Raw genomic sequence first — 15,398 nt, forward strand, 5'->3', positions numbered from 1 at the left:
TATATATATATATAACGTGCGTGTGTGTATATATATTTATAATTAACTAAAACGAATAAAAATGACTAATATAACGGCAATGTTTTTTTTTATATTAGCACCCCCTAAAAAAAGGCATTGCATGAATCTGAAACCAGTCTAATTATACATCTGATAAGTGAACTAGTCTTTCAGGCAACCCGCAGCTGGTTGAAAATATGTGGTTTTGTTCATCCCTGAACTGGGCACGATCCTCTCAGCACCCATCTGTTTGTGTTTTCTTGAGCTAATTTGTCTATGGTGTTATTAAGGCAGGATAAAGCCAAGGATTTGTTGTATTGATTCATTCTGGCCAGTAGTTGGTCCATCAGCCTAACAGCTCTCTCAGCCAGTGACCCGTGCATCGATACCACCCAGATTGATCATTCAGACCAGAGACTTTCTTGGCGGGAGAGAATAGGACGAAGAGTAATGGCCGCCTAGATCTCCAAGGCAGGAGGGGGAGGAGAACCTGCTCATTCTTAATAGGAGTTATTCTCATTTTTCTCTCATTATTGATTCAGATCCAACGAACACACTCGTAAATCTCCAGCACTGTGAGCTTGGACGGTGAACACTGTCGTACAAGCCCAGAAAGTGCCTTAACTGTTTTAGCCAATATAGTTTTAAATGTGATTGTTGGGCTTTGATCTTTATTATAGTCCAAAATTTCAGGATTTATAGAAATTACATTTAAAATCTGTTAACATTTAATGTGTTCAGAGTGATTTTACTCTCCAAATCCCTGAGGGTATTTTCTAAGCTTTTCGTTTAGAAGCCTCTTTAGAATTTCAGTCAGTGTCTGTGATCTCGGATCAGGAAGCAGGTTATTGGTCTTTGGAAATTGGCTGTGGCAAGGCTTTACAAGGTGGCACAAATGGTGGGCTCAGCACAGGGGACTGTTCACTATGGAAACAGGCTGATCTGAATTCCCCCACATGAGATGTGACAGCCAGCTGTAGCCTAGTGTGGCGGCAGCCATTGCCAGTGTTTGGATATGTGGCTGAGAACAATGAGAAGAGATGCAAGTCAAAGTGTAATCCAGGGTGACAGGGCAGCCTGTATTTGTTTGCGTGCATGTGTGTGTGCGTTTGTCGCACTTACTATTCTCTGCCTTCGCTGCTTCTTTCGCAGCCTGATGAACTCCTTGTGTTGCCTTGAGACGAAGTTGACTGCTGCGTACTCCAGCAATGCAGCAAACACAAACAACAGACAAACGGCCATCCAGATGTCAATGGCCTTCACGTAGGACACCTGGGAATCACATGGTCAAACCAATATCAATAGTTAAAGGCACAATATGTAAGATTTTTTTTATTAAAATATCCCAAAACCACTAGAACAGTGTTATATATTTTGCTGACTTGTGTACTTACATTATCCCAAATGTTTCGAAGAATGTTTAAATCCAGAGAAATAAGCAATTTTAACTAGTGACATGGACCGTGTCCATAGTATCATGACCCCTCAATTTTCAGTTTTGTTTTGTAGAAAACATGGAAACACCAAAGACGCTTTAATATGTTGTGCATTTTAATAGACCAGTGACGACCACACAGAATAGCATTATAACAGAACTTTCAAATGTATCTAGTATGATAAAACAGCGCTGCTTTTCCCCTCCACATACACGACCGGAAGGAGCAGAAGCGGTCGACTGTGGCATAATAAAAGCTCCGCTGCTTTCGAGCCATGTGTCACGCTCATTCAGCGGGCTCGTTTTGCTTCGACGGCTTTCAGCCTCACCCTGCTTCATTCTACTACGTTAATAAATCATTAGCTCATCCATGAACATGATTTCTGCCCGAGTCCCGTCGGATTGCATCAGCTGTGGGGATGAAGACGACAACTCCCATGATTCCACACTCTGTCACGGTGTCATCAAACTACGCCTTTGTCTCTTTGTTTATTTTGAATACACACCCTCTACACTCTTAAAAATAAAGGTGCTTCAAGAGGTTCTTCAAGGATGCCATAGAAGAACCATTTTTGGTTCCACAAAGAACCATTCTGTCAAAGGTTCTTTAAAGAACCATCTCTTTCTTACCTTTTTGTAATCTGAAGAACCTTCTTTCACCACAAAGAACCTTTTGTCAAACAGAAAGGTTCTTCAGATGTTAAAGGTTCTTTATGGAACCATTTAGACAAAAAGGTTCTTCTATGGCATCGTGAAGCACCTTTATTTTTAAGAGTGTAGCGGCGAAAAATTACATATTGTGCCTTTAATAAATAAAGGCATTGCTAGGAATAATGAGGCAGTGTTGACTTTGGATTTTTATTTGATATCAATTGATGCCTTTTCACAGAAAACAGCACATAGTATTTAGTGCTAAAACATCTGAAGTGGGCATTATTTCAATTGTAAATGAATATTTCAAATTTCATACTTGTATAAGCAGGTAGAAAGGCAAAAACATCTGAAAACATTTGGTTTAAAACGGGTTATAAGGCTGATGATACACGGGGCAACTTTTTGAGCAATTTTGCCGGGCAACTTTGGGCAGTGTTGCATCAACGGGCAACCAGGTGAGACACAGGGCCCATGACCAATCTAAAGTATCCAGATAGAAATGTGTTACCCATTCTCAATGGGAAAGTGTCAAAGCAACATTGCTCAAAAAAAGATGCCCGACAAAATTGCTCAAAATGTTGTCCTGTGTATCATCAGCCTAAGAATTGCATTTTGTTTTTCCGTATATGTCGACGTGTTTTAAGAACTGTTTATGGAACTGTTAAGGAATTGGAATTGTTAAGAGGAATTGGTATTGCGTTTGCAACATAATTCATAAAACGGGTTTTTCTTGAATGAATTCTGAAACGGTATCAACTGTGCTTTCATCCTTTTCCTGTTAATTTAACAAATAGCACTTCAAGCTTATTCCCACCTCTCTCTGCTCTCATGTGTTTTTCCTCATTTTTATCGATTGTCTCATTAATGCACTCATTATTTTATTACTGCACTTTCTGAAGTGTTTCTCTTTTTTTTTCACAGGATCGGAGTCATTTTGGTTATCTTACCTTGGGTAGAGAAGCTCGCGAACCGGAGCTCTGGGTGGTCATGGTGAGCACAGTGGTGATACCCAAGCCTACCCGAGCAGGGGCGGCATCCATGTTGATCCAGAAAGACACCCAAGACAGGATGACAATCAGCAGACTGGGGATGTACATCTGAATGAGATAGTAGCCCATCTGTCTCTCTAAGTGAAACTTTACCTCAATGCAGGTAAATTCACCTAGGAGATCACAAAGAGTGTCATAATAGGTAAGTAATTATGCATAGCAACTTTTAATGCATTTTTTACACCTGGTTAAGTACCTCTGGTTGTGATTTATTTCTGTAGTATATTTAATAATCTTATTGCAGGTTTATGTATTGGTGACACCATTAAATGCATTTAAAAATTCATAAGAGGGCCTTGAAATCAATTCTTTATAGCACAGTGTATATGTTTATATATATATATATATATATATATATATATATATAGATATCATTTGATATGCATGAAGGTCATGGTGAAACATGTACCTGTGTTGTAGTGCTTAGTGCAGTAGCCAAGATCTTTTTCCTCCTTTAGTAAAAATTGTGGAAGAGTCAAGTCATCCGCCACCTGCACAGGGCTATCAGAAAGCCACTCGAAGATCAGATCATTCATGGTGTAGCCAACTGTGAAAAAGGAGAGCGAATGAGATAGAAAAATGCACATCTGTGCAAAAGAGTGTGAATTAGACCTGTCATGCTTCCTCTCTCATCACAAACTTTGTACACTGTGTAAAAGGTCATCTGTCAGACAACATACCAAAGTAGTGGATGGATAGATTGTAGGACTGGTACAGACCTTTGGATAGTAAAGATGTCATGCTCTGGATTATTACACTATAGACAATCAGCGTACGGTAGTCAAGAAATGACGCACAGTATGACCACAAAGTATTCAAGCAAATTAATTGAAAATCTCTCTCTTATATCATTATTTTTTGCTTCATTCATGCTACTTGCCACAATGTCTTCACATCCCCCACATCATTCCTAACTGCTCTGTAGTACATGGTGAGATTAGGGGCCTATTAAAAATGCATGAGGCATGCAATAACAGTGTAGAATACTTGACAAATCTGAATAATATTGATGTCTATCAGAGACCCTAAGGGATTTACAAGGGCATCTATTATTCACAAACCTCCCGTCCCCCATTCGTCTTCAAAACAACAAACCCATGGAAAAAGGATGAAGACTGAAAGTCCTTGAATATCATGGTGTCTTTGAAAAGTTTGGTGTGGTTTCAAACATTGTATTCAAACTAGTACTAGGAATATGAATGTTTTCCGAGATGAGGAAGGGTTTTTTGTCTGCTGTTTCAAATCTCAATATATATCAAAAAGGCATTATATGCAATAATATTCCCATATTGTTAGTCTTTTAGAACTCACTTGTTGCAGGCAGTCTTAGTGAAAATAAAGGCTCTTATCACCAAGGCTACATTTATCTATTAATGCAGTAAAAACAGTAATGTTGTGATATATAATTGCAATTTAAAATAACTGTTTTCTATTTTAATATATTTTTTTAATGTAATTCATCCCTGTGGTGTCAAGGCTAATTTTTCAGTAGCCGTTACTCTAGTATTCAGTGTCACATGATCCTTCAGAAATCATTCTAATATGCTGATGATGCTCAAGAATTTTTTTTAATTGTTTTTATTAGCAATGCTGAAAACCGCTGTGCTGCTTAATATTTTTGTGGGAACCGTGATAACATTTTTTTCAGGATCTTTTTAAGGAAAAGAAAATTCAAAGAACAGCATGTATTTGAAATAGAAATATTTTGTAATATTAAAAATGTATTCACTGTCACTGATAAATTCAGTGGCTACTTATGGCTCGTTTCCACTGAGCAGTACGATTCGGTACAGTACAGTACGGTACGCAATTATTTCCATTTCCACTGTCAGAAGTTGTGAATGGTACCAAAATAGCGAACCGTACTGTACCACTTTTTTGGTACCCTTCTGTTGGGGTACCTACCACAGCAAAGGGTACCAAAAGGGTGGAGCTAAACTCACTGCAGAATGTTGATTGGTTGACTAGAATCGTCACTTTTGCGTGATACAAGGGGATAAAGCTTCTTCTTCACTCGTTCCGCTCTGCTGTCCATGAGTGTTGGGCTTATTTACATTAAAAAAATAATTTTATATTTTCACACAGACAATAGCCGTTTCTCAATATGCGTTCTTGTCTGTTCTTGTGGACTTGTGAAATGCCATTGCCCAAAAACCTGCGTCATTTTCTAAATATTTCTGTTATTGTGTCATGAAATGTAGTTTTAAGAGTTTTTCAGGCGAGAACATAATTGCTTAAAACTCTAAATCTGCGGTTTATTTATAAAGATAGCGCCTAATTGAAAATTTGCTATGCTGATTTCGGAGCTCCAGGCGATCACCGGGCGCTCAGTGCTCATGTATCCGCATAGAGCAGCCTTAGCTTGGCTAGTCCTTCCGACATTTGCCGCTGGCTCTGATGTCTCTGTTGTGATTAAACATGAGATACAATTCGTTTTGGGTTGGCTATATTTAACAGGCATTCATGGTCTCATGAATCTATTATTTGTTCCTGGTCATATCGTTTTGGCTGAGCACAAAGGTGTTTTATATATTTAATTTGAACTTTACCGCAGTACAGCGCTGACTTTGTAGCATACGTTTGACTGAACTGTTTGCTTTTGTATAATTTCCTCTTATATAAGCCTCTTATACTTTGTACTTATACTTTTATAATGCTATTATTGTTCAATAAAACTGACATTTAACAAAAAGAGGCAGAGTTGTGCTTATTGTCGCGGTTCATCATCGATCGCTACTTTCCGGCATACACCACTCCTACCAAGTAAGGGAACTATTGGCAGTGGAAACGCAAGCCTGATCAGGGTTACCCGTACCGAATCGTACTGTACTGAACTGTACTGTACCGTACCGCTCAGTGGAAACGAGCCATTAAAGTATCGGTTTCTTAAAAAAAACACGTTACTGACTCAAATATTTTAAATGTTTGTGTATGTTTCTTTTTATTGCTTTTCAGTGTTACTTTGGGTCAAAAAAATATGTTATTGGTCTGTGCAGCCCGTTTGATTTGTGTGTTCCTTATAATCCACAAAAGCATCTGTTTGCTAAATCTGTGTCAGTAATACCTAAAAAAACATTTATTTTTGAAGCCTTAATGCTAAAGGCTCACATAGCCTGTTTTTACAATAATCTTACATTTGTTTAATTTGTCATGTTCCCACTTTTCCTCCATTTTCTTGTCTTTGTCATAATTTTACTTAAAATATTTGTTCCCTTGACAACACTTTTGCACACCCAATTTCCTAAAACTAACTTTCCTCCTTTGTTTTACTGTTCACACCTTTGCTTTAATCTATTCCTCTTGCCTTCAGCATCAGATTTCTCTACCAGGATGTGTCCTTTCCAGACAAGGTGATCCCATCCCTCGGCTGTGTCCTAACACTTGTCAAAACAGTTTTCAGTGGGCCCTTTCAAAGCCCTAAAAAAGGTGCTCTTGTTTAATCAGAAATGATTATGCCCTCCGTAACCACTTTGTTAGGCAGTAAACCTGCCTGTCTTCCTGTGTGTGTCTCTTTCTGTCTGACCCTACTCCTTAGAGGAGGGCAATTTTAACTGCGGCCACGGAGGAGGGATTTTTCTACTCATTGAATAAATACTGTAGACATACAGAGGACACAGAAAGGACAGTAAAACATGCTGTCTGTGTGTATTAAGCGCCCTAAATCTTTTAAACCATATGAGTCACTGAATGTTAAATGAATATACTTCAGGTGCTGTCTGTGGTCACGACACATAAATGGGGATTCAAATCAAATAATCCAACAAGAAAATCCAGACGTCAAGCTAAGTGGCATCTGCAGTGCATTTCTGCACTACACAGATTCCTCATTTGGCTCTTCTGGTTGTTAGAAAGGGGTGTTCTCTTGTCTCAGGGAGGTGGAATTAAAAGCCTCTCGGGCAACTGAGGTGGGTCACATAATAAAGGGGACACAAAATGAAAGTTTCATTATTGATATCCTTTAAATGGGTTCTAGGAGTTAAGATGCTATCTGCTCTGAGGGCACTGGGAAGGTGAATAGTCTATTTCTTTGACTCCCTCTTTCTTTTATCAAGGTAATAAGGAAGGACACTTTACCCACAATTTTAAAACAAGGATGCTGTGACATTGATACAGAGATTCTACTTCTTTTTGTGCAGTGAGACATAGAAAACTGTTTTGATTTATTCATTTTCTACAGATCTCATAATGCTCAAGGTTACCGGGTTTGCAAGTGAAAATAGACAAGCAGTGGATTGTCATTACGATCTTAACAGGATTTGTTAATGGTAGCAGTCCATGGTATACACTAACATTCATAAGATTTTTTTTTTCAACAGGGATGCATTAAATTGACCAAAAGTGACAGTAAAGACATAATATTAGAAATGTTCACATTTTCAAATAACTGTTGTTGTTTGAAAAGCTATCAATAAAGAAAATGTATTGTGGTTTCCACAAAGATATTAAGCAGCAAAGCTGTTTTCAACATTGACAATAACAAGAAATGTTACTTTAACACCAATTCAGCATATTAAAATGATTTCTGACGTATCACGTGACACTGAGGACTGGAATAATGGAAAAAATCATCAAAGGAATAAATGACATTTTAAAATATCTTACATATACACATCTTATATATATATACAATTTTCAAATTGCTATCATATTTTACTATTTTGCTGTATTTTTTATCAAATAAATGCAGGCTTGATAAGCATATGAGACTTCTTTCAAAAACATTTCTATCCTCAAACCTATAACGGTAATGTATATGTTCACCTTATGCAACAATGCACACAAGAAAGTTTTTAAATATATTTGCTGTGTTTCAACTTTATGGTGATTGCTATCAGTGCATATATTAACACTCCATATCAGTGTCAGAATAACTGAATGCAGCAAAGTGTGAGGAGGGAGAGAGGAAGAGAAGAATAGAGTACTCACAGCTTTCTAGCTGCATGGTACAGGTTTGAATGTCCATTGGGAAATTCTTCAAGTCCATGGGACAAGACAGGATAAGTGTTAGCCTAAGACAGTGCAAAACAGGAAAGCAGAAAGTGGAGAAGAGTCAGAGTCAACCCACAAAGGGCAGAAAAAGGGTGTTAAATAGAGGATAGGGAAAGACCCAGCTTACAAAGAAGACTCAAAAATTAAAATTGTCATTATTTACTCACCCATATGCCTCTCTTTTTTAACAAATATCTGACCAAGCTTTTGTAAATGACTTTGGTGAATGATAATGGGGCTATCAAGTTTCAAAATGACACAAAAACACCATAAAATATCATAATAATGGTCAATATGACTCATGCACTACTCCTATAGTGTTTCATGAATAAATTATTCTTTTGAGATGGATCCTTTCAAAGAAAGACCAAAAAAAGATTTTAAAAAATCAAGATGCTTTTGCATTTTTAAGTTTGACCCCAGTGATTGTAATTCCATATAAACAACCTGTACATTGTTCAAAATTATAATTTTTTGTTTCAAAGAAGGAAAGTCATATAGGTTTGGAACAACATGAGTTTGAGTAAATGATGACTGAATTGTCATGCCTTTAAGGGCAGCCATTTTATTTCAGAATGCACCAATATTCAATATATCCCAGTTTATACAGTCTCTCTACAAGATCAGATATCTATGGCTGTACACTAATTCCCTTTGAGATTACAGAGGGAATCCCCAAATGAGGCAGCGAATTGCTGTTTTTGTATCATGTGCCTTCTTGGTAATAGCAAACTAACTGCCTGACAGTTTTTTTTCTTTTACATTTATTTATCATGCTGCTGACATGTTCAAGTTTTAGCCGTGAGGAAGAGTCACCACTAATAGAATAGAATAGTTTAGATAGAGGAAACAATGTAATTACCTGCTTTAATGCAGTGCCTCCAAGAAAGACAAAAGCCACCAGTGCTTTTTTGAAGAGCCAGATTATTTTGTGCTGTGATAACCCTAAATTCAAACCCCAAAATATCTACACTTACACACTGATGTGGAGACCTTTTTAGGCTCAACACGTGAATTTTTTTTCCCACTGAAGTTCCCAAAGAGCAACCCTGGCATGATTATTTTCAATTCCATCCACCTTTAGAATTAACGTTTTAAATCATATAATTTTTTAAAAGAGCAAAATTTAAAAAAGTGCCAACTTAAAAGTACTAACTTTGTTTCTAGACCACATAACTCTCATCTTAAGTAGGCCTATAGTATGTTTACAATGACTAATAATTGTGATCATTGTGATGCTATGCCTATTTACTTTGGCTCATGTCTTTAACATATAATCCTGAAGGAGAATTTTCATGCAAAACATTCCACTTTTGTACTAATTCTTGTAAATTCCTCTGTGCTCTCTTAAATCTATGAGAGACTTCACTGCTTACCTAATACTGTATAGCACATTCCCATTCTGAAAGATCCTCAGCAGTTTGTTGTCTGTTGTGACTTCATGGAAGTTTGCACCTTTTTCATTAGCAAAGAACAAGTCAGGTTTCCATATGGAGTCCAGCATAGAAGGGTCCAGGTCTAGAGAAGCATCAGGATATTCACTATAGGCCAATCGAGGGTCGTTCCACTGCTGGCGTAGAAAGACGTTAAGCCTATAATCCTGTAGGAAGAGGGAGAGAAAACCAAAAAACCATTAGGTCCTGAAACCTTATAGGTCGATTTCTGGATTTGATTATTATTAATGTTCCTTTTAGTTTTAATGTTTCGTTTTAGTTCTTCTTTTTCTAACGTTTTAATTGCAAACCTAACACAAGCTGAATCAGATATGTTTTTAAAGGGTTAGCTCACCCAAAAAGGAAAATTAGACTGTGTTTTACTCACCCTCGAAGCATCCTAGGTGTATATGACTTTCTTCTTTCAGACGAATCCAGTCCGAGTTATATTAAAAATGGTTATTTCAAGCTCTATCATTGCAATCAGTGGCTGTTGCAGTTGAACAGTCCATAAGTCGTCAAATAAAACACGCGCATTCATAATAAACGTGCCTCACACCACTCCGGGGGGGATAAAGGCCTCCTGTAATTAATCCATGCATTTTTGTAAGAAAAATATCCATATTTCAAATGTAATAAACACTTTTCTCTCACTTCCTTTATCTGTCATACGCGGAAGTCCGTGCCGGTGGATGACGTAAGACATCGGCGTTGCATGATTAGTGACGAATGCAGAGAGAGAACAAAACAAAACGCCGGTCATGAATTAGAAGTACAAACCGAGGATTTGCAAAGAAAAATGTTGGAGGATTTCGATATAAACCAAGAGGAGACTAGTTTTCCTTTGCTAAAGTAAGGAAACTTTGCTTCCTTTGCTCCTGTAAACAAACTCGCAAGACTAGCATATCTCAGAGGCACACGTGCTGCGCATACATCCTGCGTCATCCACCTATGACACATAAAGAAAGTGAGAGAAAAGTGTTTATTATGTTTGAAATATGGATATTTTTCTTACAAAAATGCATGGATTCACTACAGGAGGCCTTTATTCACCCCCCCCCCGAGCGGTGTGAGACACATTTATTATGAATGCGCGTGCTTTTTTTGACGACTTGTGGACTGTTCAACTGCAACACCCGTTGACTGCAATGATAGAGCTTGGAATAGCCAGGACAATTTTTAATATAACTCCGACCGGATTAGTCTGAAAGAAGAAAGTCATATACACCTAGGATGCCTCGAGGGTGAGTAAAACACAGTCTAATTTTCATTTTTGGGTGAACTAACCCATTAACATGCCAGTAAATAACTTGTTCTCCCTTGACATTAATTTCTGTTGGAAGACCTGCATTTCCAATTATCAAATCCCAGGTTAACCAACTAACAGACCGTTAACAATGGCAATCTGTATCGGTCAACTGAAACATTCTGCTGACAGAGACATTTAAGCACAGGCTTTAGAGGATGGGTATATCACCGTTTCATTTTAATTGCATGGAAGACAGTTCATTATCAGCACATCAGCTGACCCACTGGACTCTAAACTAAGTGATGTGCTCCTCGAGACAAGGAGAAGTCAGGTAAGTGATTAAAAACTCACTCAGCAGTATTATAATTGTAACAGGGCATACTGCCTGAAAGAATAGAGAGAAAGAGAAGGAATTCCCCTTTGCAATGCTGAATATTTGATATTAAACCAAACTGAACCATGTGTAATTACATACCATAGTTGTCTCTGTAATGGATCCAAAGCTGTTGATGAAAATATTACAGGTGACATTTACTGGTGGTCCTGTTGAAATAGAAGGGAGAAGTTTCTTACGTTTAGACTAACACTTACTTTTGTTCAGAGAAGTTTGAATAATAAATGAAGATTTTTGTAGAAAAAACCCCATAGTCATCATTTACTTTTATTATATAGAAAAAGACCAGCATGAACATTCTGCCTAACATCTCCTTTTGTGGTTCACGGAAAAACAAAACGTACAGATATAAAATAACGGTGAGTAAATGATGACAGCATTTTTAAATTTTTGGGTGAGCTATCCCTTTAATAATAACAACAACAGAACTGAAGATGAGCATTCCTGGTCCTTGATGTATTTGGAGTAATAGCACACAGTCAGGTCATTGGGTTCTTTCTACTGTCACCTCATAAAGTTTCCAGGAGCCACTATCGTCAAGCTGCTACCAGTTTCGCAAGTTATGTTGCAAATATACCAACAAATCCTGTTTGTTTACATTCTGTCACACCTTTGAAGTTGGGCCTGATGCGAGCATCATAGCCAGAGGTTCTTCCCATCAGCTTGTCCAGAAAGTCAGATGGGGACATAGGCTTTGGGGCTGGCCTGCTGGAGGACTTTATCTCCTCTTTACAGGAGCCCAGTCTGCCAGAGAGATAGAGAAAGTGAAGAAGGTAAAGGATGACAGACACAGTCAGTGATAATGACAAAGAAGACTGGCATGAACCGTTTTAACGGATATTTTAAAAAGAACTGTTTAAAAAGATTTGTTGAAAAGACCAGCATGCATTTCCTAGCTGGTGGAACTAGCACACCAACATCCCAAACATATGCTTGTGACCTGCAATACTGGTCTATTCATCAGGGAATACAGATGCATGATGCATTAAACATTCGTTTGTCATGCTGAGTTTTTACTGAAGCCTGTCACAGTGATCATGGCAAAGAAAAACAGAACCCACTAAATCCCTATAGGCAGGGGGAGGCATTGTGTCTGACAGACTGATGGCTCAATTGAAATGCTGCGAATGTCACAGTTAGGGGAGACGACTTTGATTCGAGTTCCAGCGGGACTCAGTCTGTGCCTGACAGACCTGCCAGGCCGGAGCAAGTGGATCCCAGAGGCCGGAGTCTTGGATTCGACTGGATCTTTTTACTTCTTGATACTTCAGAAGAAGTGTTTTCTGCTTGCTTTTGATACAATTTTAAGCAGATCAGTCATGACCCTAGTCCCCAGCCCCTGAGGAGCGAAGGGCCATCAGACTCCCTGTCTCCTCCCAACGTCAAACGTTCTGATCAGTGAGTCTTTCTCAGTGCTTTTACCACAGGTGAGTCTCTACTTAGATTGCATAGTGTTTGAAAAAAAAGTGTAACCCGAGTCTGTGTTCTTTCCCGAAGCCCTGGAAGATACAAATCTTTCTTGGAGCGAGAAAAAGTCCAATATGGGTTTAAATTTGCCTCACAGGCTCCAGGGCTTCCTCATCATCCAGTTCAGATCTTGTTTATCCGAAATAGAAGAGAAAGGCTGCTAAATTAATCACCCCCACTTTTTTATGTGGTCCAACTGCCTTAGAAAATCTGGCTTTTTGCTCACATTCCCGCTTCGCCTTTCAGCAGTGTCTATCACGAGACCGTGCTAGAACAGAACATGCATTTTTAAAAAGGCGCAGGAGAGCGAGGCAGCAATCAAGTTTGTTTCTCAGCCTTGAGTGTCTGACTCACGTTTGCATCCAAGTACCATCAGCATCAGATTTTGTTTATAAACCTCACGGCCCCACGGCTTATACACCAACTGTGCCAAGTTCATATCTAAGTTTTTCTGATTTTGGAAAGCTTCATTCCATTGAGCTCTTAACAGGTTGGTTTTCCTCTTTCTTGCCCTTTCTTTCACTAGGAGAGAAACCATATATTTTACATTCTCTCTCGTTCTCCCTCTTTCTCTGTCTCACCTAAACAATCAATGTTCTTCTTAACACCACAGTGTATTACGGTCGGTCCGATTACATTCTAATCCCCAGTAAAATGGTTTATATAATATGTGGCTCAGGCACACAAGGAACTGCTGTGGCAAGAAGCCATGGCAAAGGTCCATTGCTTGTGTTTGTGCTGGGTGTAATCCATGGTTTCTGTTGTTTTGGTTGTCTGGTATTCAGCACCACTTCAAATTTTCCAAAGAGATTATGCAGTCGCATTTGAAATGCACAAACTTGTCATTTCAGGCCAGTGACAAGACTGTATACATGATTGCAATATCCATTGTGAAGCTGTGGTGGGTGTAGTGGTATTATAGTATATGTGCTCACCATCTGTAATGACAAAATGAAAGGTTTTAATCAAAGGGGTCCTATTATGTTTTTCATTTTTTAATTTTAGTCAGTGTGTAGTGTGTATGTTTGGGCATAAAAAAGATCTATGATCTCAGCAACGCAAACTCAACAACGCTAAAGTATTTGAATTTTAAAGACGTGGTGCGACGCGACGCTGCGCTTCTCGTCCGGTGTGTGACAGCCTGAAACTGTGTTTTTTTTCACCTCCAAACAGAAAGTTTGGGCTTCCGAAAGCGGGTGATGTCAGGAAACAGTGGTTGCAATTTATTTTTTAACTCTGTTCCTGAGCATTAGAACCCCAATTTGCTATTGTGTGCTGCGCATTTTACTGAGGACAGCTTCCACAACATGAGTGAGTAGTGCCGGATTCGCCCAAAAGTTTTTGTTGAAAGACGGAGCAAGGGGCATGGCAGTAATGAAACACTGTCTAAGCAGTTCGCCAATCCCAATGCACTGAGACAACTAACCAATCACAACACATTTTGTTTTTCGGAAGGCGGACCTTCATCAAAGCCGGAAACTAATCGAGCCGTTTGTGCCAGGCTGGGGAGAGAGGTATTGTAATAATGTAAATTATGTGAAAAATAATGCGTTTTTCGAACCACCAAGCATGAATGCATGTTCTAGTACACCCCCAAAACAAAATCAAGACTTTGTAAAAGAGCATAATAGGACCCCTTCAAATAAAGTGGTAGAGTTCAGATCCATCCTTGGAAAAGAAAAGGAAAAAAGATTATAGCCAATATTTTATATTGGTTATAGCCAATATTTAACCTTATATTTTGAGAGATACATTTGTCTTTAATGATGAGAGATTCCATAAGAAAACTGTTAAGTATTATTCATTTTTTTAAATATATTTTTGCATTGACATGTTTACATTTATTTATATTTGCAAGCATTCAGCTTACCCTTTGGCATGACACATAATGCGTGGCAAATTTGGTTAGTCATATTTCTTATAGCCATATGTTATATACTTTCTTCTGATTTTTGGTTAGACATCCTCAAATATAATTAGGAGGAGTAGTTTTTCACAAAAAGTGGAACTGCACACATAAACTATTTTCTAAAATAATTTAGCAGTAGTATTTTAAAATTAACATAATGTTTAAATTATTTTGTTGTATTATACTTATAGTTGTCTTTGGATGTACTGTAATGATTCGTCTGAAATATGATTTCCTCTGACAGCTTGGAAACATTATTTCAGGGCTGCATGTAGAGAAGACCGTTGAAAGACAAATTCCTGCGACAGTTATCTCTTTAGTCTGCATGAAATATTGACACATGAAACTCAGATCTCCTTTAATACAATTTCCCATGTTAGCAATATTTCTTGCAATTTGTGACAGGAATTAACATTTAGCTCTACACGACTAGCTCAGAGAGAATGATAAAACAGAAAAAAATGAATGTGAGTGGTGTAATAAATCTATCAGACAGTCAACAGAAAAGTTCACTAAGGTCACAAAAAGTATTATTCACAAACATGCATTGAAAATATTAAGTTAGCCAGTCACGTGATTACCTGCCATCTCTTTCACAAAATCAGTCTGTCGACAGCATTCAATTAAAAAGTCATTAATTAGCTTCAATGATTGACCTGCTGCCCTGTGAAACTATAATTGTCTGGAGGTTTTACTGCACTTGATTATAGAGATGCACAGTGCCTGTGTGTTGAATCTTACATAGTAGTTACTGTCTGTTTTTCAATATTTCTTCTTTTTATTTTTGTCAAGATTATGTGGAAATATTCATGATTGGAT

The 15,398-nt window shown here is 38.0% G+C and overlaps 1 protein-coding gene across 2 annotated transcripts in view; it reads right to left on the bottom strand.

Moving 5' to 3' along the window:
- The window catches only part of glra4a (glycine receptor, alpha 4a), a 38,446-nt gene that overhangs the window by 5,155 nt on the left and 17,893 nt on the right, over positions 1–15,398 (bottom strand). Inside the window, exons 2-8 of one of the 2 annotated variants that reach the window (XM_016282820.1) lie at positions 11,814–11,947; positions 11,285–11,352; positions 9,504–9,727; positions 8,065–8,147; positions 3,548–3,685; positions 3,037–3,251; positions 1,123–1,272 (exon numbers count right to left, since the gene is read on the bottom strand). In XM_016282820.1, the coding sequence (XP_016138306.1) occupies positions 1,123–1,272; positions 3,037–3,251; positions 3,548–3,685; positions 8,065–8,147; positions 9,504–9,727; positions 11,285–11,352; positions 11,814–11,947 (1,012 nt within the window). Of the gene's footprint in view, positions 1–1,122; positions 1,273–3,036; positions 3,252–3,547; positions 3,686–8,064; positions 8,148–9,503; positions 9,728–11,284; positions 11,353–11,813; positions 11,948–15,398 lie in introns of those variants that run through there. The other variant, XM_016282822.1, reaches the window with a different exon arrangement.

This window comes from Sinocyclocheilus grahami, unplaced genomic scaffold, assembly GCF_001515645.1.
Source record: "Sinocyclocheilus grahami isolate Dianchi unplaced genomic scaffold, SAMN03320097.WGS_v1.1 scaffold167.1, whole genome shotgun sequence".
NCBI lineage: Eukaryota > Metazoa > Chordata > Actinopteri > Cypriniformes > Cyprinidae > Sinocyclocheilus > Sinocyclocheilus grahami.